At 35.1% G+C, this 20,594-nt stretch overlaps 2 protein-coding genes and 1 non-coding gene across 3 annotated transcripts; 2 read left to right on the top strand and 1 right to left on the bottom strand.

Moving 5' to 3' along the window:
- Positions 1-360: 360 nt before the first annotated feature.
- LOC112786999 (small nucleolar RNA R71) lies at positions 361-464 on the bottom strand. Its single transcript, XR_003194438.1, has one exon. It is a non-coding gene; the product is annotated as a small nucleolar RNA R71 (small nucleolar RNA).
- A 10,582-nt stretch (positions 465-11,046) lies between these two features.
- Positions 11,047-15,792, top strand: LOC112784598 (thioredoxin domain-containing protein PLP3B). Its single transcript, XM_025827865.2, has 8 exons — positions 11,047-11,470; positions 13,205-13,279; positions 13,538-13,585; positions 13,673-13,815; positions 13,903-13,975; positions 14,151-14,212; positions 15,269-15,366; positions 15,434-15,792. The coding sequence occupies exons 1-8, from the start codon at positions 11,387-11,389 to the stop codon at positions 15,538-15,540; spliced, it is 690 nt and encodes a 229-aa protein (XP_025683650.1). The 5' UTR covers positions 11,047-11,386; the 3' UTR covers positions 15,541-15,792.
- A 3,781-nt stretch (positions 15,793-19,573) lies between these two features.
- LOC140183032 (uncharacterized) lies at positions 19,574-20,071 on the top strand. The gene has a single exon (XM_072231032.1). It carries the CDS (start codon positions 19,574-19,576, stop codon positions 20,069-20,071), a length of 498 nt encoding a protein of 165 aa, XP_072087133.1.
- Positions 20,072-20,594: the final 523 nt, after the last annotated feature.

The raw sequence follows: 20,594 nt of genomic DNA, 5'->3' as shown, positions 1-20,594 counted from the left end.
CTTGGCTCTTATTCTGCCCCTACTGCGGATCTTTATGGAAAAAGTATTGTGGTACCTCCTATAAATGCAAACAACTTTGAGTTGAAGCCACAATTGGTCACCTTGGTGTAACAGAATTGCCAGTATCATGGACTTCCTCATGAAGATCCAAATCAGTTCATATCTGATTTTCTGCAGATATGTGATACTGTGAAGACAAATGGAGTGAATCCAGAGGTGTACAGACTCATGCTTTTTCCGTTTGCTCTGAGGGATAAAGCAAAGCTATGGCTAGATTCCCAACCAAAGAAGAGTCTGAATACTTGGGAAAAGGTCGTTACTGAATTTCTCACTAAATTTTTCCCACCAAAGAAGCTGACTAAGCTCAGGTTGGAGGTTCAGACTTTCAGACAGAAGGAGGGTGAAACTCTTTATGAAGCTTGGGAGAGATACAAGCTACTGACTAGGCAATGGCCTCCTGACATGTTCTCCAAGTGGACCCAACTGGATATCTTTTATGAAGGCTTAGGAGAGATGTCAAAGATGAGCTTAGATACCTCTGCAGGCGGTTCATTGCACAAGAAGAAGATACCAGAGGAGACTATTGAGCTGATTGAATTAGTTGCAAGCAACCAATATCTCTACTCATCTAACAGGAATCCTGTGAACTCTGAGACCTCTCAAAAGAGAGGTGTGTTGGAAGTAGAAGCTGTTAATGCTCTTCTTGCTCAGAAGAAGCTGATGTCTCAGCAAATAAATCTACTTACTCAACAGATGGGTGGCATGCAAGTCTCAGCTATCAACACCCAAAATCCACCATAGGAAGTCTCCTATGATATGGTAGGTAACTTTATGCAAAATGATAATTATGATTATGCTCAACCTTCTTCTGAACAGATGAATTACATGGGGAGTGGTCCTAGAAATTCCAACAATGATCCATATTCTAAGACATACAACCAGGGATGGAGGAATCACCCAAACTTTGGGTGGAGGGACCAACCTCAGAGACCTCAGAACTTCAACAATAGTTCTCAGGACGGTTTCCAGCAGAACAATGATTTGGAAGTAATATTGACAAGTTTTAGACAGGAAACCAGAGCATCCATCAAAAACCTGGAGATTCAAATGGGTCAATTAGCCACAAAGGTTAATGAAATTGATCAGAGGACCACTAATAGCCTTCCTGGTAACACAATTCCAAATCCAAGAGAGGAATACAAGGCCATCACCGTAATAAGTGAACAAGTGGCAAGTACGGAAGCACAAGTTATACAGGAAACCAGAGCCTCTATTAGAAACTTAGAGGTGCTAGTGGGCCAATTGAGCAAGCAAATACTTGAGAAGTCTGCAAGTACATTTCAAGAGGATACAGTGGTGAACCCAGGAGAAGATTGCAAGGCTATTCAATTGATAAGTGGTAAAGTAGCTGGCTCTGAGACCAAGGCCAATGAAGAGCTAGTTGAAAAGGAAGCTCCAGATGAGAAGAAGGAAGAAGTAGAGCACGCCCCTCCAAAGCGTGCAGACAACCCATTCCCAGACTCTCTTGACACTTATCCTACATTGCCAAAGGCTCCTGAGTACAAGCCTAAGATGCCGTATCCTCAGAGACTTCAAAAGGAGACCAAGGACAAACAGTTCTCAAAGTTCTTGGAAGTCTTCAGAAAGCTGGAAATAAATATTTCTTTTGCTGAAGTTTTGGAACAAATGCCTCTCTATGCCAAGTTCATGAAGGAGCTGTTGTCAAAGAAGAAGCCTTTAAAGGGAGATGAGACAGTGGTCCTGACTAAAGAATGCAGTGCCATCATTCAGAATAACTTACCAAAGAAGATGCCAGATCCAGGGAGCTTTCAAATTCCATGCACCATTGGGAGCACAACCTTTGAGAAAGCGTTATGTGATTTGGGAGCAAGCATCAATTTAATGCCCTTGTCTGTGATGAAGAAGCTGCAGATCCAAGAGGCACAACCCACAAAGATAGCATTACAGATGGCAGACAAATCCATGAAGCCAGCATACAGATTAGTGGAGAATATCTTGGTCAAAGTGGGTAAGTTCTTCCTCCCAACAGATTTTGTGATTCTTGATACAAGGGAGGATGAGAATGCCTCTATAATTCTAGGAAGACCATTCTTAGTCACTGGAAGAGCTCTGATTGATGTAGAAGTGGGTGAATTAGTGCTTAGAGTGCATAATGAGCAACTGGTCTTTCATGTCTTCAAAGATGTACATTCAACAGGTGAAGAAGAGAGGTGCATGCAGGCTGAGCTTATTGATCCAAACCTTCAAGAACCCCCTGATGATGCACAGCAGAATTTGTAACTCAAACCTCCTCCAGTGACAACCGATAGAATTCTGCCTGACATCAAACCTAAGTTTGGTGTTGGAACTGCATCATCCACCAAGGAGGAGGTCCCCAAAAAGAAAAAAAATACCCAGAGGATGGAGAAATAAAAAGATCCCCACTGAAGGTTTCTCCCCAGGAATGAAGGTGGTGTTGACCAGCAATCCAGCATGGGTTTATACAGTAATCAGAATCCTCTCTCTAGAGCATATTGAGCTACGTTATGGAGACACAGGAAAGAAGTTCAAAGTAAGGGGTGAAGAGCTGAGCCCCTATGATCCTCCTCCTTAGAGGAGCTGACCGTCAAGCTAGTGACGATAAAGAAGTGCTTGTCGGGAGGCAACCCGATAAATTCGTATCCTTAGCTATTTTTCGTAGTAGTAATTTTCTTAGTTATTTTATTTTATTGTTTTGAGTTCTTACTAATTTTCTGATCATGCAGCTATGTTCTTCCAGGAACCGAACACCTCAAGCTATATTTCAAAAAAAAAAAAAAACACCCGACGCGCCAGCGTCGCTGACGCGAACGTGTCATCTAGGGGTGCGGAAAAAAATAAAAAGTTACAGAGAGTTGCGCAGGAGTGGCGCCAGAATGGAGCCTTTCGCACAAACGATCCCACGCGATCGCGTACCTCACGCGTTTGCGTCGTTTGTGATTTTCGTCATTCACGCGGTCGCGTCACCGACACGATCGTGTGACCTGCAAATTCGACGTAAAAGAGCGTTTGGGCAGAGAGTTGTGCCAGCTTGGGGCAAGAAGTGTGCTAAAAGCACAAATTTGGTCACGCAGACTCGTGACTGACGCGTTCGCATCAGTTGCATATATGGCCATCCACGCGAACGCGTGCCTGACGCTATCGCGTCATTATGAAGAATGCGCGACGTACGCGATCGCGTGCTGCACGCGAACGCGTCGCTTGCGCCGCTCAGTTTTCTTTCTCTCTCTCTCCCAATCCTAATTCTCTCTTATTTTCTTATCCTTTTATTTTTTTCTTTTATTTTAATATTTGTCTCCTCTATTTTCAGTTCTTATTTGCTTGAGGACAAGCAAACCTTTAAGTTTGGTGTTGACGCTGTGCTTATAGGTTTTCTAGTACAAAAGGGAGGTGAATCATCTTCGCGAAGGAGCACAACCTGAAGAATAAGGCGACCGCTAGGATAATTAAGGTGGTTGAGTTCCTTTCATTTTTTATTCCTCCCCTCTTTGTCTATGTTATGTTCCAGTTTTCTGCTATTTTTCTTTGTTTGTTGCATGATCCTTTATTAGTTAGAATCCTAGGACTAGTTTAGTTCTCTCTATTGCTTTAATTCTGAAAAAATAATAAAAAATGTCTCATGTATTACTCACTGAGCTTAATTTTAAATAAAAAATACAGGAGTGATATATTGCATGAGAAAGTGGGTCTATATTGAAGAATAGTCTTATTTACTTAAATGTGGTGGTGTTTTCTGTGATTCTGAATGCATGACATGAACAGTGCATATTTTTGATAGTGAAGTTTATGAATGTTAAAATTGTTGGCTCTTGAAAGAATGATGAAAAAGAAAAATGTTATTGATAATATGAAAAATCATAAAATTGATTCTTGAAGCAAGAAAAAGCAGTGAAAAACACAAAGCTTGCAAAAAAAATAAAAAATAAAATATAGAAAAAAATATACAAAGAAAAAAAAAAGCAGAAAAAGCCAATAACCCTTTAAACTAAAAGACAAAGGGTAAAAAGGATCCAAGACTTTGAGCATTAATGGATAGGAGGGCCCTAAGGAATAAAATCCTGGCCTAAGCAGCTAAATCAAGCTGTCCCTAACCATGTGCTTGTGGCGTGAAGGTGTCAAGTGAAAAGCTTGAGACTGAGCGGTTAAAGTCGTGGTCCAAAGTAAAAAGAGTGTGCTTAAGAACTCTGGGCACCTCTAATTGGGTACTCTAGCAAAGCTGAGTCACAATCTGAAAAGGTTCACTCAGTTATGTGTCTGTGGCATTTATGTATCCGGTGGTAATACTGGAAAACAAAATGCTTAGGATCACAGCCAAGACTCATAAAGTAGCTGTGTTCAAGAATCAACATACTAAACTAGGAGAGTCAATAACACTATTTGAATTCTGAGTTCCTATGGATGCCAATCATTCTGAACTTCAAAGGATAAAGTGAGATGCCAAAACTGTTCAGGATTGCAGTTGTAAACCCCACTATAAGAGAAGACATGGGCTTAATCGAACTCTCATTCTCATGCAAATTCACATCCTAAGCTTATATTAGTGTTGGTTACTTGAGGACAAGCAACAGTTTAAGTTTGGTGTTGTGATGCGTGAGCATCTTGTCTATCTTTTCCTAGTGAATTTGCATCTAAATTGTTGAATTTAATTAAGAATTAATTATATTTTAGCCACTATGGATGCTTGACGTCGGGATTTTTACCAGTAAAGAGATTCATAGAAATAGTTGCGTTGTAGATATAGTCTCTAAACTGACAAAAATCCCTTCGTACAAACGTTTTGGGTGTCACCAGTAACAAACCCCTTTAGAAATTGTTAACCGAGTATTCAAACCTCGGGTCGTCTTCTCAAGGAACTATGAGGAAGTATGTTCTTATTATTGGCTATGAAGGTTGTAATCGGGGTTTAGAAGATGAGAAGCAAGTAGTTTAAATGACAAGTAAAGTAAATGGCAATTATACTGTAAAGCAGGCTTTTGGCAAGGTAAGAGAAGTTGGAGGTCTAACGTAGTTATCTCTCTCAACTATAATGAAAGTTGAATCTAAACTCCACTTGGTCAACCTTTACTAGGGCAAAGGAAAGTCAGAGAACTAATTAAATTGACCTTTGAATCCTATTTATTTCCTAAGAAAAGGTTGGGATTACTTAAGTTCAGCTCAATTAGCAAGATAACGATTATCAGTTATGTTGAGTTTAATAACTGTTGAGTTACTGAATTCTTAACCAAGACCAAAAGGGGAAGAAGTAAAATTGCTGGAATAATAAAAATGTCCTTAGATGGGAGGCAATGGTAACCTAAATCAAAGAGAACAATCATAAACTGAAAATACCTCAAATATTATTAATTCAGATAACAATCTATAGCATGGAAGAAATTCATAAATTCAGTGATCAATTCAAGTGCTGGAATAAATAAAGGTAAAAGGAAGCTAAAACAAAGGAACGTAAAACCTGGATTGAGAGTCACTCTTAAAACAAGAAGAAATCCTAAATCCTAAGAGAGAGAGAGAAGATCTCCCTCTCGACTAAATCTAAATCATTGAAAAATAAAATATGCGAGCTCCCTCTGAATGGATGCATTCCCACACTTTATAACCTCTGGTCTATGCTGTCTGTACTTGGATCTGGGCCAAAAAGGGCTTCAGAATTCGCTGAGGGCGTATTCTGTAAATTCTGATACGTGGCCTCTGTCACGCGTCCGCGTGGGTCACGCGGTCGCGTCATTCGGAGCTTTTCCTTGCCACGCGGTCGCGTCAGTCATGCGACCGCGTCATGTGCGTTCTGCTTAAGGCGCGCGGTCGCGTCAGTCATGCGGCCGCGTCGCTGCTGATTCGTGCTTGGCACGCGATCGCTTCGTCCATGCGATCGCGTGGATACCAGTTTCCTTAAAGCTCCGTTTTGCTTTCTCCTTCCATTTTTGTATGTTTCCTTTTCCATCCTTTAAGTCATTCTGCCTTAGAAAATCTGAAACTACTCAACACACTAATCACGGCATCGAATGGAAATAAAGGTAATTAAATTAATTAATTTTTAAAGCTTAGGAAACATGTTTTTCATTTACATCACATAATAAGGAAGGGAAAGTAAAACCATGCAATTAATGTGAATAAGTAGGTGAAGGATTGTATAAATCACTCAAATTAAGCACAAAAGAACTCATGAAATTTGGGTTTATCAATGCTATTTTGAGTTTTGTACAATACTGTTTATTTTAGGTAGCATTTGGCGGAATTTGATGGAGTTTCTGCAGAGAAAGAGAAGAAGCAAAGGAGATGACCAGCGAATACCGACGCGAACGCATAGCTCACGCGACCGCGCGGAATGGAGGAAATTGCAATGACGCAATCGCGTGCCTGACGCGAACGCGTGGACTGGAATCTGCACAAATGACGCGAACGCGTGGACGACGCGGACGCGTCACATGTGCCACGTGCAGAAAATGTAGAAAAACGTTGGGGGCGATTTCTGGGCTGTTTTAACTCAATTTTCAACCCAGAAAACACAGATTAGAAGCTGCAGAATGGACAGAACAAGTGGTCCCCACCCATCAACTGAAGATCTGTTAATTAATTCAAATTTAAATTCAAATCTTAAATTAGGAAAATATATTATTTTAAGTTTAATTTTAAATATTAGATTTTAAATTTATTAGGATTAGTTATAAAAAGGAATCTGATGCCATCAGATTGGAGGACTGTACATTTTTACCTGAATCCTTATTTTCTCTTTTCCATGAGCAACTAAACCTCCACTGTTAAGGTTAGGAGCTCTGTCTATTTCTATGGATTAATTTTATTACTTTTACTATTTTAATTTATGTGTGGATTTATAATTTAAGAATTGTTTTCGCTCTTTATTTTATGAATTTGGGTGAAACGGAAGTATGACCCTCTTTCTATTTGAGTTCTTGTAAAACTTGGAAAAGCTCTTTACCTGAACAACAGCTTGAAAACTATTTCTCCTAAATTTTAATTATCTGAATTTAATAGGATACGTGACATATAATCCTTTTACCTCTTGGATAATTAGAGTTTTTGTGGCATATAAACTAGAAATTGATTATCACCCTCTAATTGGAATTAATTAACCAAAGAATTGGCAGTTAATGAATTTTAGGGGAAACTAGGAAGGTCTAAGGAATTAGGGTCTAGTCACATACAGTTTGCCATAAATTAAATCCTGCATAATTAAATTAGTTAGTAAGAAAAGTTAACCCGGAAAAATAGATAACTCTGAAACCTTAACTATCTTCTCCATATATTATTTCCATCTTAATTACTTGCCTTTCTTCAATATTTTTGATATTATTTAATGTCTTTTATATTGCATCTCAACACTATTTTCTGTCTGTCTAACTAATCCTATCAAACGCTATTGTTGCTTAATCTATCAATCCTCGTGGGATCGACCCTTACTCACGTAAGGTATTACTTGGTACGACCCGGTGCACTTACCGGTTAGTAAGTGTGGTAATAAAATACCGTACCATGTAGTTTTTAGAAGTCGTTGTATCCCATCGCCAAGCAGGAGTGGCCCCAATAATAGGATGCGTTTGGTTTATATATGGGTTGAGACACAAACACAAAGATATAGACATTAAAGATATAGACACAATAAAACACGAAATTTTCACTTTGTTTAGAAGTTATGTACTGGATAGAACACTAAATTACAAATATCAATATTATCCCTATAAAAAAAACCACCACTGTCCCTTTTTCTCTGCAACCACCACCACCATCACTTCTCTACAGCCATTCAACTAATTAAAAAATTCAATCAAATAAGATAACACAGTATCTAACAGGTTCTTTATAGTATAATTAATCAATCTAACACAACATTAATCAAAATTTCTATATGCATTTTTCTTTGATTTCAGTGAATTTCTTTGCATAAACTAAAAAAGAAAATCCAATTTTCACAACCCAAAAAATTGAACATACAATAAATCATTTTTTCACTGAAAAATTCCAATAAACTTGTCCAAAAGCTGAATCAGATAGCAAAAGACAATAGAGGAAAATTACGTGAATATCAATGGCTTTGTATACAACTCCGTAGATACCTTGGCCAAGGATTTCACGCTTCATGGCTTCAACTACCTATCGCAACTTCTTTGGAGGGATCCAGGTCTATTATTTTTGTTGCTAATGCTAACTTCAACTAAAAGATTGAGAATTTACAAGTGGGTCATCTAGTTAACAAATTAGAGATTTATCAAAAATGAAAATTATTGAATCCCTGAAGCACTGAAAATGACACAATGGGGAGTGCCTAAAATCTTAAAAAGCAGTGTGTAAATGTAGGGGTGTCCATGGATCGGATCGTATCTGCAGATCCGCAGTAAATATCCGCATCCGATCCGAAAATTACGGATACGATCCGATCCGCAAATTGATCGGATCGGATCGGATCCAATCCGCACTATAATAATTAATAGATATATATATAGGTATTATATTTACTTGTTTTTATGTTTTAGTTAGTAATTATTATTCATATATTGTATTATTTTAATTTTGTTATTTAGAGAGAGTTTGATTAAAATTATTTTAGGAATAAATAAGTTTAAAAGTATGAAAGAAATATTTTTATCGAATTCTTTTACATAGAAATATGATTAAAAAGAGAAGGTTTAATTATGCGGATATATTCGATATCCGATCCGATCCGATCCGATCTGCAAATGTGCGGATCAGATCCGGCACTAAAAAGTGCGGATATCATATCCGATCCGATCCGATGAAAATTTTGCGGATCGGATCGAATTTTCGATCATATCCGATCCGATCCGATCCGCGGATACCCCTATATAAATGTTCCAAAGTTTCCTCACAAATTGTGTCATCTTCAAAAATAGTGCCTACAAGGAGGAAGGGAGAAGGAAAAGGAAGAAGGACGAAGAAAAAAAGGAGGGTGACGGTGCCGCCAACGACGTTTGAAGGACAAAGATGGTGGTGAATGAAGGAAGGGGAAGGAAGAGGGAGGAAGGGGTGCTGGAAGGGATTTGATCTAAGAAAGAGGAAGATGGAAGGATAAAGGAAAAGGAACAAGTTTGGAATTAAAAAAAGAATAAAAAAATTTGTGTTTTATAAATTGTGTCGTAATATCTCATATTAAAGACAGGTATTTTATGTGTTTTTGTGTGCTACGGTATCTATTGAAAATTTATGTCTACAAAACCAAATAGTAGACATGGACTATCGTGTCCCTCTATTGATGGACATGTATTGAAAAACAAACGGTTAATCTAAAGAATGAAATTTTTAATCATTGAAAAAAGAGCAATAGATAAAAAATAATGCTAGAGAACTAAGAGGGAGTCCAGCGAATAATAAGTCAACAAATATTTTTAAATTATATTTTATATTAATTAATAACATTAATTATCATTAATTAGTGGTTATTTAAATTTTTTTAAAAGATATAAAATTAATGATTATTAATTACCTCTTCTTACTCTAATTCACCTTTTACTATTTATTACGGAAACACTAATTTCTCTTTTCAAAAAAAACTTCGAAACTCCAACAAACAAAAAGCACCAAAACATAAGATAAAGAATCATCTAAATCCTAAGAAAAAAAACATACAAAATATAGGAAAAAGAATCATACAAAACTAATAAAAAGAATCATCCAATTCCTAAGAAAAAAACATACAAAACACAGGAAAAAGAATAATCCAAAACTAATAAAAAGAATCATCTAAAATGTAGAAAAAAGAAACATAAAAAACTAGTTAAAAAGATCATTCAAAACCAAATTAGAGGAGGAAAAGAAGAGCCGCAGGGTGGCCGGCGACGACGTCTTGGACAGCGTTGCGTGGATAGTGGGGGACTAGCGGTGGCGTGTTGCGACAAGTGGAGGAGTCGCCATGGATCAGATTAGTTGATCGCGCGCCGCGAATGGGGACCTGGTGGTGGCTGCGTCGCGATGGATGGAGAGTTGTGGGGTGCGAGTGGCGAGCGATGGGGAGTCGCGAGCGGCATGGGTGCGTCGGGCGAGCGATGGGACGCGAGGAGGGTGAAGTAGAAGCGCGATGGTGGCTGTCTTTTCTGCGCAAACGGCTGATGAGGTGGCGGAGAAGGATGCAAGGACGACCGGCGATGGTGCGCGAGGACAGTGCTCCGGCGACACTAGCGGCGCGAGGACGAAACCGCGTCAGGGTGGGACATTGGGAAGAGGGATTAGGATTTGTGGTTTTGTGTGGTGAATGGTGAGTGAAAGTAAAAATAAATTAGGATAAGTTTTGATTCAAAAATGTCATTAATATCAATTAATTAAATTTTGAATTTAAAAAATAATTTAAAATTAATCATTATTAATTTAGTTGTTCAATTTTTGGTTAGTGGACACTTAACTCCCTATACTTTTCTATAGATAAAAAGTCCAACTGTTAATTAGAATTTACACAAATATCCTCAAAACAAAGATGTATAATATATACGTAATATGAATATAAGAAAGGACTTCCCAATAATGTCAAGCGGACCCAAAAATTATGCCAAATAGATTGATTTAGAGGATCAATAACCTAGAAAAATTATTTTTCAATTGGTTAAGAACCATCGCTGTACTCCGCCAACAGTTAAGGCTGCATTTGTTTATAAGTACGGAGTATCATTACAAAAATTTAAAGACACAAAATCATATTTGATAAATGAGATATAAGTAGAGACATTGTATTTAGAAAACTGAATTAGTGTATTGTTGTATTCATCTTGATCAAAAAAACATAAAGACACTAAAAAAGACACAATTTATTTTTTATTTTTTTATTATTTTTATTAATTTTTTATAACTATATTTTTTATTATTATATATTTTTTTAAAACTTTTGAATAAAAAAAAAATTAAATTTTTATAATTTATTTTAATTTATTATTATATAAAATATAAAAATATTACTTTTTGTATTTTTATCTTTTATATCTTATTTTTAATATTTTATTTTATTATATTTTCAGAATCAAATATAACCTTAAAGACATTTTTGGAAATCTTAAAGTCCAAGCTATATAACATTAGAAATAAAATTGTAACAGATTTAGTGACTCCTTCGTTATTTACACGTAAAAAAAGTGAAAAAAAATATTTAAAAGATTAGAATAAAATTATAAAATTTCAAAAACAAAAATATATTTTAGCTATCCTTAGGTTGGGACTTGGAAGCTTGAATCGTCCGATTTCACGATCCTTGCCCCAGTTTCCCTCCGCATCAATACTAGCAAGTAACGGAGGTTGGTTCTTCCTCCCTCGTTCCCTTCCCAATTTGTGCATACATTACACACAGATCTCAACCGTTCGAGCGAGAGGCTTCTCCGCGTTTCCTTTGTGGTTCGAAATGGATCCGAACGCAGTAAAGTCCACTTTGTCAAATCTTGCCTTTGGAAACGTAATGGCTGCAGCTGCCCGTGATTATCAGAAGGTTCATCATCTAATTCTTCTCATTCCATTTTTCAAATTTCATTTTCATTTAGCGGGTTCCATTCAACATCTGTATGACATCCTAGGTCATTTTCCTTATCAATGAGATATCAAGTGTGAGAGGTGAAGGTCATAAATCCATTGCCTTAAGGTTTTAGGTGAAGATTTGGCATCCTAACCCTGTTTCAGTTAATGGCTTAATCCGTTGGTTGAAGTATCCGGTGTTCTTTCTAATACTGCTTATTAGTTTTAGGTTATTGAGAGTCTGATTTTACAGTGCTTTGGACATTGTTCCTTTGATTCAGTCGTTCAATGGGACTCACCATAATCAGTGCTTTGGACATTTCCGAAAATTCTTTCTCTCTGTCAGCCTAAACTTATGGGACAAGTAATTTCATCTAATGGTATTAGAGTTTCTATGATTAAAAAGTCTAAAATTCGATGTTGTGAACCCAAATGGAAGAATTTTAGCATAAGAGAAATATAAAAAGAGAGAAAACAAAAGTCTATGCAAAATTGAGACAAACCCAAAATAGGCTCTCGTGTGAGAGGTGGACTAAAACCCCAAAAAAGGTTGCTCAATTCACGGTTTTCACCATTTTAGTTCTTCAAATTCAAAATTCACTATACTGGTCCCTGAGATTTAGCTCAGGCACTATTAGTTCTTGGATCCTTTCTAGTACTGAGTCAGCGAATGAAATGCTGAGTTGGATCTGACTTGTCATGTTGGACATGGGGCTAAACGGTGTTGTTTCATTTTGGCGCTTAAACAACACAAAACGAGAAGACAAATAAGAGTTTATATGATGTGCAAACAGTTTTATCTCCCCTCATTCTCCAAAACGACCTCGTTTTTGTCTTGTTTAAGTCCCAAAACGAAACGACATCATTTAGTCTTATGTCTAGCAGTGGCAAGTTAGAGTTAGTTCAGCATTCCGTTTGTTGGCTCAATGCCGGAAAGGTATGGTGCCTGGAGCTGGATGGATCTCGGGACCAGTATAGTGAATTTTGAATATGAGGAACTAAAATAGTGAAAGCCGTGAATCACAGGACCACTATGGAGATTTAGTCTAGAAGAGTTAGAAATATAATTATTCATACGTGTTCTCCTATCACATTATGCTTTATTTGTTAGATTTGTGTGATTTGGTGGTTCTGAAATTACTGTCTTGCTGCATTTCATCTCGCATGTCCACGAAAACACAAAAATATAGAATACTACTTACTGTATTTGACTGTTCTTTTTAATGCTTAAACTCTGCTATACACTTGAAATGTGTTTTTATTTTGGGGAGTGGAGCCTCAATTTTTTTTCTATCAATTGTTTGGTGAAGTGTGATATTTTACCTTTCAATATCTTCTTATTTTTTCTTTTCCTTAATTTAAGTCATTCTCCATTCCCTGCATTTTGTTGCACATAAGATCGAACTAAGAGTCCATGGAGTTGAACTGTCTTGGATTTTCAATACTTTGAAGTTTTGATGGTGTTGAAAACTTGAAATTGTTCTACAATTATCTCTTTTCTTCTTTTCTTGTTAAGTTGTTCTTATGGCAAAATATTTAAGAACCTTACCATAGTTGATGATGGGCAGCTGAATAATCTGTATAGGGGAACTCTTATAACCACCGTAACACACACATATTCTGTTATGACATTCATAGCACACACCTCACTCTCCTAGAACAATACCTGTTTCATGCTGATGTGATCTGACTAATATTATGATTCCTGCAGGAATTGCTTGCACAAGAGAAGGTGCAGGCATCAAGTTCTTCTAACCAGGAGGTTGACCTTGATGATTTAATGGATGTATGATTTGTAAACTTCTCAAATTTGTCATATATGCTTATTTGTGTACATCTTAGATTTTCTCACATGAAGTTTTCACATGACCTTGTGATGTGTTAGTTCATACCATCACCTAGATGCTGATGCGATCCCGTGTTTGTTCTTAATTAAATTTAAAAATCTTCATGCGACAAGATCATGTGAAATTTTGACTTGAGAAAATCCATTCCCAATATTCTCCCCTTTTGTTTCAAATGGATGACGCAATGGATATATCAGGATCCTGAGTTGGAAAAATTGCATGCAGATAGGATTGCAGCTCTTAAGGTAGGAATATTTCCGTATGTATCAGGATTCATGACAGTTATTTATTTATTAAATACCTTGGTATAATTACTAGATTTGCCTTGTTAGAAAGAAGCAGAGAAACGGCAGGAATGGAAGAAGAAAGGTCATGGGGAGTACAGGGAGATAACTGAAGGGGATTTCTTAGCTGAAGTCACCGGAAGTGAAAAAGTGATTTGTCATTTCTACCATAAGGAGTTCTATCGGTGCAAGTATGTTTTCTGGGTTAAATGTTGTTGCTAGACTTCAACACATCTCTGTCCCCTTCACCCTTTCATGCATGCTTAAAATGTTTCCAGGATAATGGATAAGCATTTAAAGTCCCTTTCATTAAAGCATATAGATACGAAGTTCATCAAGCTTGATGCAGAGGTCAGCATTAACGGTTACATTATTATTATTTGCTGTAGAGAAGATTTTATGTTTGACTGTTTTCACATCATTAAGTCAATCTAATTGTGACATAAGTCTTATTACTTTAACATCACTGTTTTTCTTTTGGTAAAGAAATTGCGTAACAGTGTTCTTTGTTGATAACGAAATGCAGAATGCACCATTCTTCGTTGCAAAACTGGCAATAAAGACTTTGCCTTGTGTCATACTGTTCAGGTGGGCCTACATCTGTTACCTCATAACTGTTGGTCTTGTTAATTGAGTGCTTTTAGTATTCACAAAGCATATTGTATGTTGCTGGTTTCACAAAACAATAAAAAATAAAATAAAATTTGACTATCATCAATCTTTACCGTGCAACAGACTCTTTACATTCGAAGTGCCTAAGACTATCATGCTTTTTCCTAGGGACTAATTGTTAGTAGCTTTATAGAAATAAAAAGGATGATGTTGTCAGACCAGTTTATACTTCATCTATTACTTATTATCTGGTATCTGTTGTCTGTTACATATGCATAGAGGATTATTGCATGTGTCCAAATCCAAAAATGATCTTTCTTTAACTTCCCATCTTTTGCTAAGAAGTTATTTGTTGATGTAACTCAACAAGACTTACACATGTGAATAACTTTTTATACAGAGTTTTGTCATTTCAACCATTAAATTAAGACATTTACCATAATAGATCAATTGCGCAAAATTTCATAAAACTTGGAAATGATTTGATATTTAATCTTACTACTTTTTTAACTATAATATAATTTTGAAAATACAAGTAAATATCTACTTTAAGATAACTCATTTACTGATGTTCTAATTCTTTCAAAATTTGTGAGTTTGATTATCAAAATAATATAGTATGATTCAATGGTTGAATTGATAAAATTTAGAATACATAAGTTATTCAGCATTGTAAGCCAATAAGATTAATATGGTGTAAGTGGACCCATACTATTTTAAAAATAACTACCTATGGTATAAGAAATTAAGAAACAGCCAAAATAACTACCTATCTTTTCTTTTTAATACTAATTTCTACTATTTTCAACTAAATAATGATCTCTTTTATTTTATGTACTAATGTCTATCATTCCATCTTTATAATGTGTACAATAGTGATAAATATGGAATAGTCAAAATAGTAAGTACTTTATTCTTCTATAAAGAGGTCTTAGATTCAAATTTTAAGAAATAATAATAAAAAAAATATTAGTACATGAGAAGGATATTCTAGAAAGAAAATTTGAGCACTATGGTGTTTCTTTTGCTCAGGCAAGGAGTTGCCGGAGATAGATTGATAGGATTTCAAGATTTGGGAGGGAAAGATGAGTTTTCCACAAGAACACTCGAAGCTCTTCTCATAAAGAAAGGTAATGTTTTTCATTGCATTCCTTTACTTCTTATTGACTGTAAAGTTCTCTAACTGTTGGTTTACAGGCATAATTGATGAGAAGAAATATGAGGATGATGAAAATGATGGATATGATGAAAATACACGTAGAACGGTCAGATCATCGGTCGTTGCTGATTCAGATTCTGATTAAAAATTAATCCACTAATGGTGTCATGAAAGTTTTTAGAGTCAAGATTTTGCTTTGTTCATATTTTATTTTTCAAGATCTCTGGTAGTCTGGTTTGTATAATCATCATTGTTAAATTGATGTTTATTTATGAGAGGGAAATTAAATCCTTGACAATCATACTGAAACAATGCTTGTATAACCGGTTTGAATTGCTTTGGGGCCAAACCAAGTTGAAATATGCAAATTTTGATATTATATTTTCTACTTTTTCAATGGACGATTTAGATTTATAAGAACAATTTATTTCGTTGACCAATTTATTGTGATATAATATAATCTAGAGTTTACATATTAAATTTAAGTATATTTTTTTCTTAAATAGTTATAATGTATAGTTTAAAATAACTGTTACATTATAATTATTGTCCAAAATGTATTGTACTTTTTATTTTTTGTTAATATTTTAAATCGTCAATCATGAACCAAATTAGTCACTCAAATGGTTTTTGTTATAACTTATAACATTGTTATTGGGGTGGTGTCATGTCGTTAAGGGTGTGTTTGTTTGAGGGAAAAATGAGAGGAAGGAAATAGGAAGGAAAGAAATTGGAATTTTCCTTTGTTTGGTTGAATGGAAAAGTCAAAGAGAAATAATGAATAGTGTAAAAAATGGATGGGACCCATTGAAAAAATTTTCCCTCCAACAATGGATGGAAAATGGAAGGAAAATGTATTTTGTATCAATATTTTAATATTACCCTCTATTTTTTAATATATTTTAAAATATCTAAGGATAAAATTTTCTTTTCATAACATTATATACTATTTCCTTCCTTCTCATTTTCCTTTCATCCAAACATATCTAAGGAAAATAAAATTTCACTCAATTTCTTTCCTTTTTCTTCTTTCCTTTTTATTTCTTTCTTTTCTATTTCTTTCATTCCAATCAAACAAAGCTTAAGTGTTAATGTGCATGCTAACTTAAACTTAGTCTCACATCTCAAAACATAGTTTAAGCACAACAATGATGAAGTAGAAGTTAGTGGCGCATAACATGTCAAACTGTGTTAGTGTCGTGTTGAGTTAAGTCCCAGACTAAAATAGTCCTTGAGATTGGCGATTAAAATCGTTTCGGAGATTGACAAAAATAAATCGCAATCTATTTTTCGTTAATAGCATGCTGATGTGGCTCAATGATATAAACTATTAGTAACATGTGGTATGTTGATATGGGTAGGTGTGTCATGTGTCACAATACTATTTGGTCATATGTCATATTGTGTCATGTATTGTAATATTATTTGTCCACATGTCATCTATTATGTCATCATTATAGATATGTCAAATTGATCCCTAATTTTACATTAAATGACTCATTTTAGTCCTTGAAATTAAATATTATATATCAAATCAGTCCCTTAATAATTTTTTCTCTTTTTTTTTATTAATTCAAAATTCTTAATATCTTTGAATGCACAAATTTTAATTATATTTTTTTTCACATGTTTTTTTTAATACAAATGCTTTTGGTAAATATTTTTAAGATTTTAGTTTTAATCATACAATTTTTTTTAAATAATTTAATATTGATAAAGATAACTTATTAACTTCTCATACAATAAGAGAAGAAACTATAAAATCATCAATTTAGATTACTAAATTATCATCTCTCCTTATAAATATTCTAAGAAATTCAGGTGTGTTTCAACCCAATTCTTAAATTAATTCAAACTCTTGCTGATTTAGACATCAGAGTCTCTTACAGGTACCTCTAACTGTTGTCTTAGAGCTGACGGGAAGGATCTTCAAGCACTCTTATTATCATCTCTGACCTCTTTTATCAAACTCATTTACACATAACCAATTTAAGGTACGTCTCGTAACAATGATTATATTATTTAATAAAAGAATTATATGATTGATTAAAAAAAAACATATTTTTTAAGTCTAAAAAGCATATAAAAATCGAAAAAATAAAAAAAAATGTCATTTTTGATCCTTGATTTCTTGTTAAAAACATGTGTTTTTTTACAAAAATAAAAAAAGTGTGTTTAATCAATTATATAATTTTTTTAAAAATAATGTACTAATATATTATAAAATTTATCAATATTAAATTATTATAGAAAAAATTATATAATTAAAACTAAAATCTTGACACTTTATAAAAGCACTTGTATTTAATGATATGTAAAAAAATAAAATTAAAATTAGTGCATCCAAAGATGTTGAGAATTTTAAATTAAAAAATTTTAAAAAATTAGTGAATGGACTAATTTGGTGCATCTATTTCAGGAACTAAGATGAGTCACTGAATACAAAATCAGAGACCAATTTGGTGCATCTACAATAATAACATAACGAATGACATGTAGACGAATAATGTTGCAACACGTGATACAAGTTAACATATGGCCAAATAATATTGTGACACGTGGCACACCATTTACTTCGGCATGCCACATGTCACTATTGAGCTGACATTATATTATTACACGTGATCAAACTATAAAGTGACACATGTCATTAAATGATCCACGTCATCAAGTTATATCAATATCCTATTAACAAAAAATGAGTTAGAAACTAACATTGTTCACTTTGCCAGTTCTAATATCGTAATTGGTGTAATTAAAATTTTAAGAACGATTTTAGTAAACGAAACCAATCTTAAAAACTACTTTCAGACTTAGTTAGTCATGTGTTAATGTGTCACAACATACTCTATTCACATGTTATAATAGCAATGCAAGTGAATTAAATCAGTCCACGAAAAGGTACAACGGAAATAATTTTTGGTTCCTAGAATTTGAATCATATTAGTTTATAAATAATTTTATTTTTTTAAATTAAAAAAATTAGCATCCTAAATAATTTTTAAAGCAATAAGTTTCTCTTTTATTTTTTCGCAAAATATTTCATAAATACAAAAAATTAGCTATCACATATTTATGCCTATTTTTGCATGTTATTTCATACATTTTTTCGACAAATAATTAATTATTAGAATAATAAAATATTTTACAACGGAATTGTTTATATCCAGACCCAAAACCTAAAGTTAGGTCCAAAATGAATAAAATTCAATCAACAAGCATTACCTGGTTTGATGCTTACTCGACCTCATAGAGGTCAGACTCAGCGAAACTGGTCTAACTCTACCTATCTAAATAAGTAACTAACTCCTATAATCTCTCCAATTTACCTAAAGGAGATCTCAACGACCTCTCTACCAAAAAGGAGTAACCAACCCACCATCAAATGTGGGACTATTCAAAAGGTGGTTATTGGCTCTACATCTACAATTATAAATATCCTGACGGTCTCAGGTATTATTGGAAACAATCTACTAAAAACCTACTTAAAATCCATGCTAACTTAAGTATCGAAGTCTCTTGTAGGTACCACCCACCACATCACCAAGACGCCAAACGAATTCATCCTCGTTGGAGAAGACATTAAACAAATCACCCAAAGGCGTTTAGACCTCACGTTCAGGCCCAAAGCAACCCAATTTCAGGTAATCTTCGAAATATTGACATCGTTGCCGGGGACCTAGAGATCAAGACCATACGATGGAGGACGATAACCCTGAGGACGGACACACAACTTCTGATTTGGAAGCTCGAGAAGAAGAGCAACACAATGACAAACGAGCACTAGTCATACCTTCCTAAGTTGATAGAGGAAGAGGTACAACCAGAGATCCGCAGACTTCAAATCCGGAAGGGCACAAGATAAGCTCAGAAGTACATTGACCTTAGACATCCGGGCAAGAGATCCCATAGAAATTATGGAACTTGTCCATGGACATCAAGGTCGGCTGGAATAACTCGAGCAAGAACTAGAACAACAACGAGAATCTGAAAGAGTCTTGAGAAGGGAGGTTCGACGATGAAGAGAGTTAGAAGAAAAGCTCCTGAAATTGGAGTTTAACTTTAAGGGCCGGAGAGCCCGAGCTAACCACGAAGAAACGCTTCTGACATACGAAGATTTATTCATAGAAGAGATCATGCAGCTTAAAATTCCAAAAAAAACTTCTGAGAGTCCGGACATGGACCTTTATGACGGAACCACCGATTCGAGGCATCATTTGAGCAATTTTAAAAGTTGCATGTACTTGGTAGACACATCGGATGCAACTCACTGTAAAGCCTTCACGACTACATTAACCAAGATAGCCATGAAATGGTTTGATAGTTTACTATCTAGATCGGTTATGTGTTTTGATGATTTGGCAAGGAGCTTCCTTACCCAAATTTTCATCCAAAAAGATAAGCTCAAGCATGCACCGAGCCTCCTAGGGGCAAAGCAAGAAGTCGGCAAATTCCTTCGGGTTTATATGGAAAGATTCAATAAAGCATGCTTGGAAATTCAGAATCTACCTGCTGAAGCAGTCATCATGGGACTAGTTAATGGTCTCAGGGAAGGACCCTTCTCCCAATCTATATCAAAGAGGCACCCGACCTCTTTGTACAAAGTACAAGAGCGAGCTGTGAAGTACATCAATATGGAAGAAATAACTTGTTTAAGGGAACCTACTCCGAGATAACACAATCAATATCCAGCTCGTGATAAAGAGAAAAAATCAAATAAAAAAGAGGAATACAACTCGGACAAATCTCTTTTTCATGTTGGTTCTATCCTTGCTGGTGAGGGTCATAGGAGCTGTCGCTGCTCTGTTTCCTTGTTCCTCTTAATTTTAGTACGTTGTTTTGCTCCAAAACCCTTATAGTCACCATTCTATTATACGATTGTTAAGGATTTTGCAACGTTAATGTCTTAGGGTTGAATTATCGTGATTGCATGTGGTGTTTGATGGCTGTTGTTGCTACGGAAATAGTTGGAATTGATGTCGCTGCTGCGAAATAAGAATAAAAGAGAGTTTGTCATGTAGTTGAGTCGTGATTGAGGTAGAGGCTTTTCTTAAAACATATTTTATATCAAGAAATTGTTATAGATCGATATTGATGTGAAAAAGATTTTTTGTGTTATGCGAGTCTTATGGATTAATCTGGACTGTTTGGATGAATGTGATTTGATTAAATGTTCAAATAATGAATGAATTTGGTTTA

This window comes from Arachis hypogaea, chromosome 20 (genome assembly GCF_003086295.3).
Source record: "Arachis hypogaea cultivar Tifrunner chromosome 20, arahy.Tifrunner.gnm2.J5K5, whole genome shotgun sequence".
Taxonomy (NCBI): Eukaryota; Viridiplantae; Streptophyta; class Magnoliopsida; order Fabales; family Fabaceae; genus Arachis; species Arachis hypogaea.
This window is presented reverse-complemented; position numbering and strand designations above follow the sequence as displayed.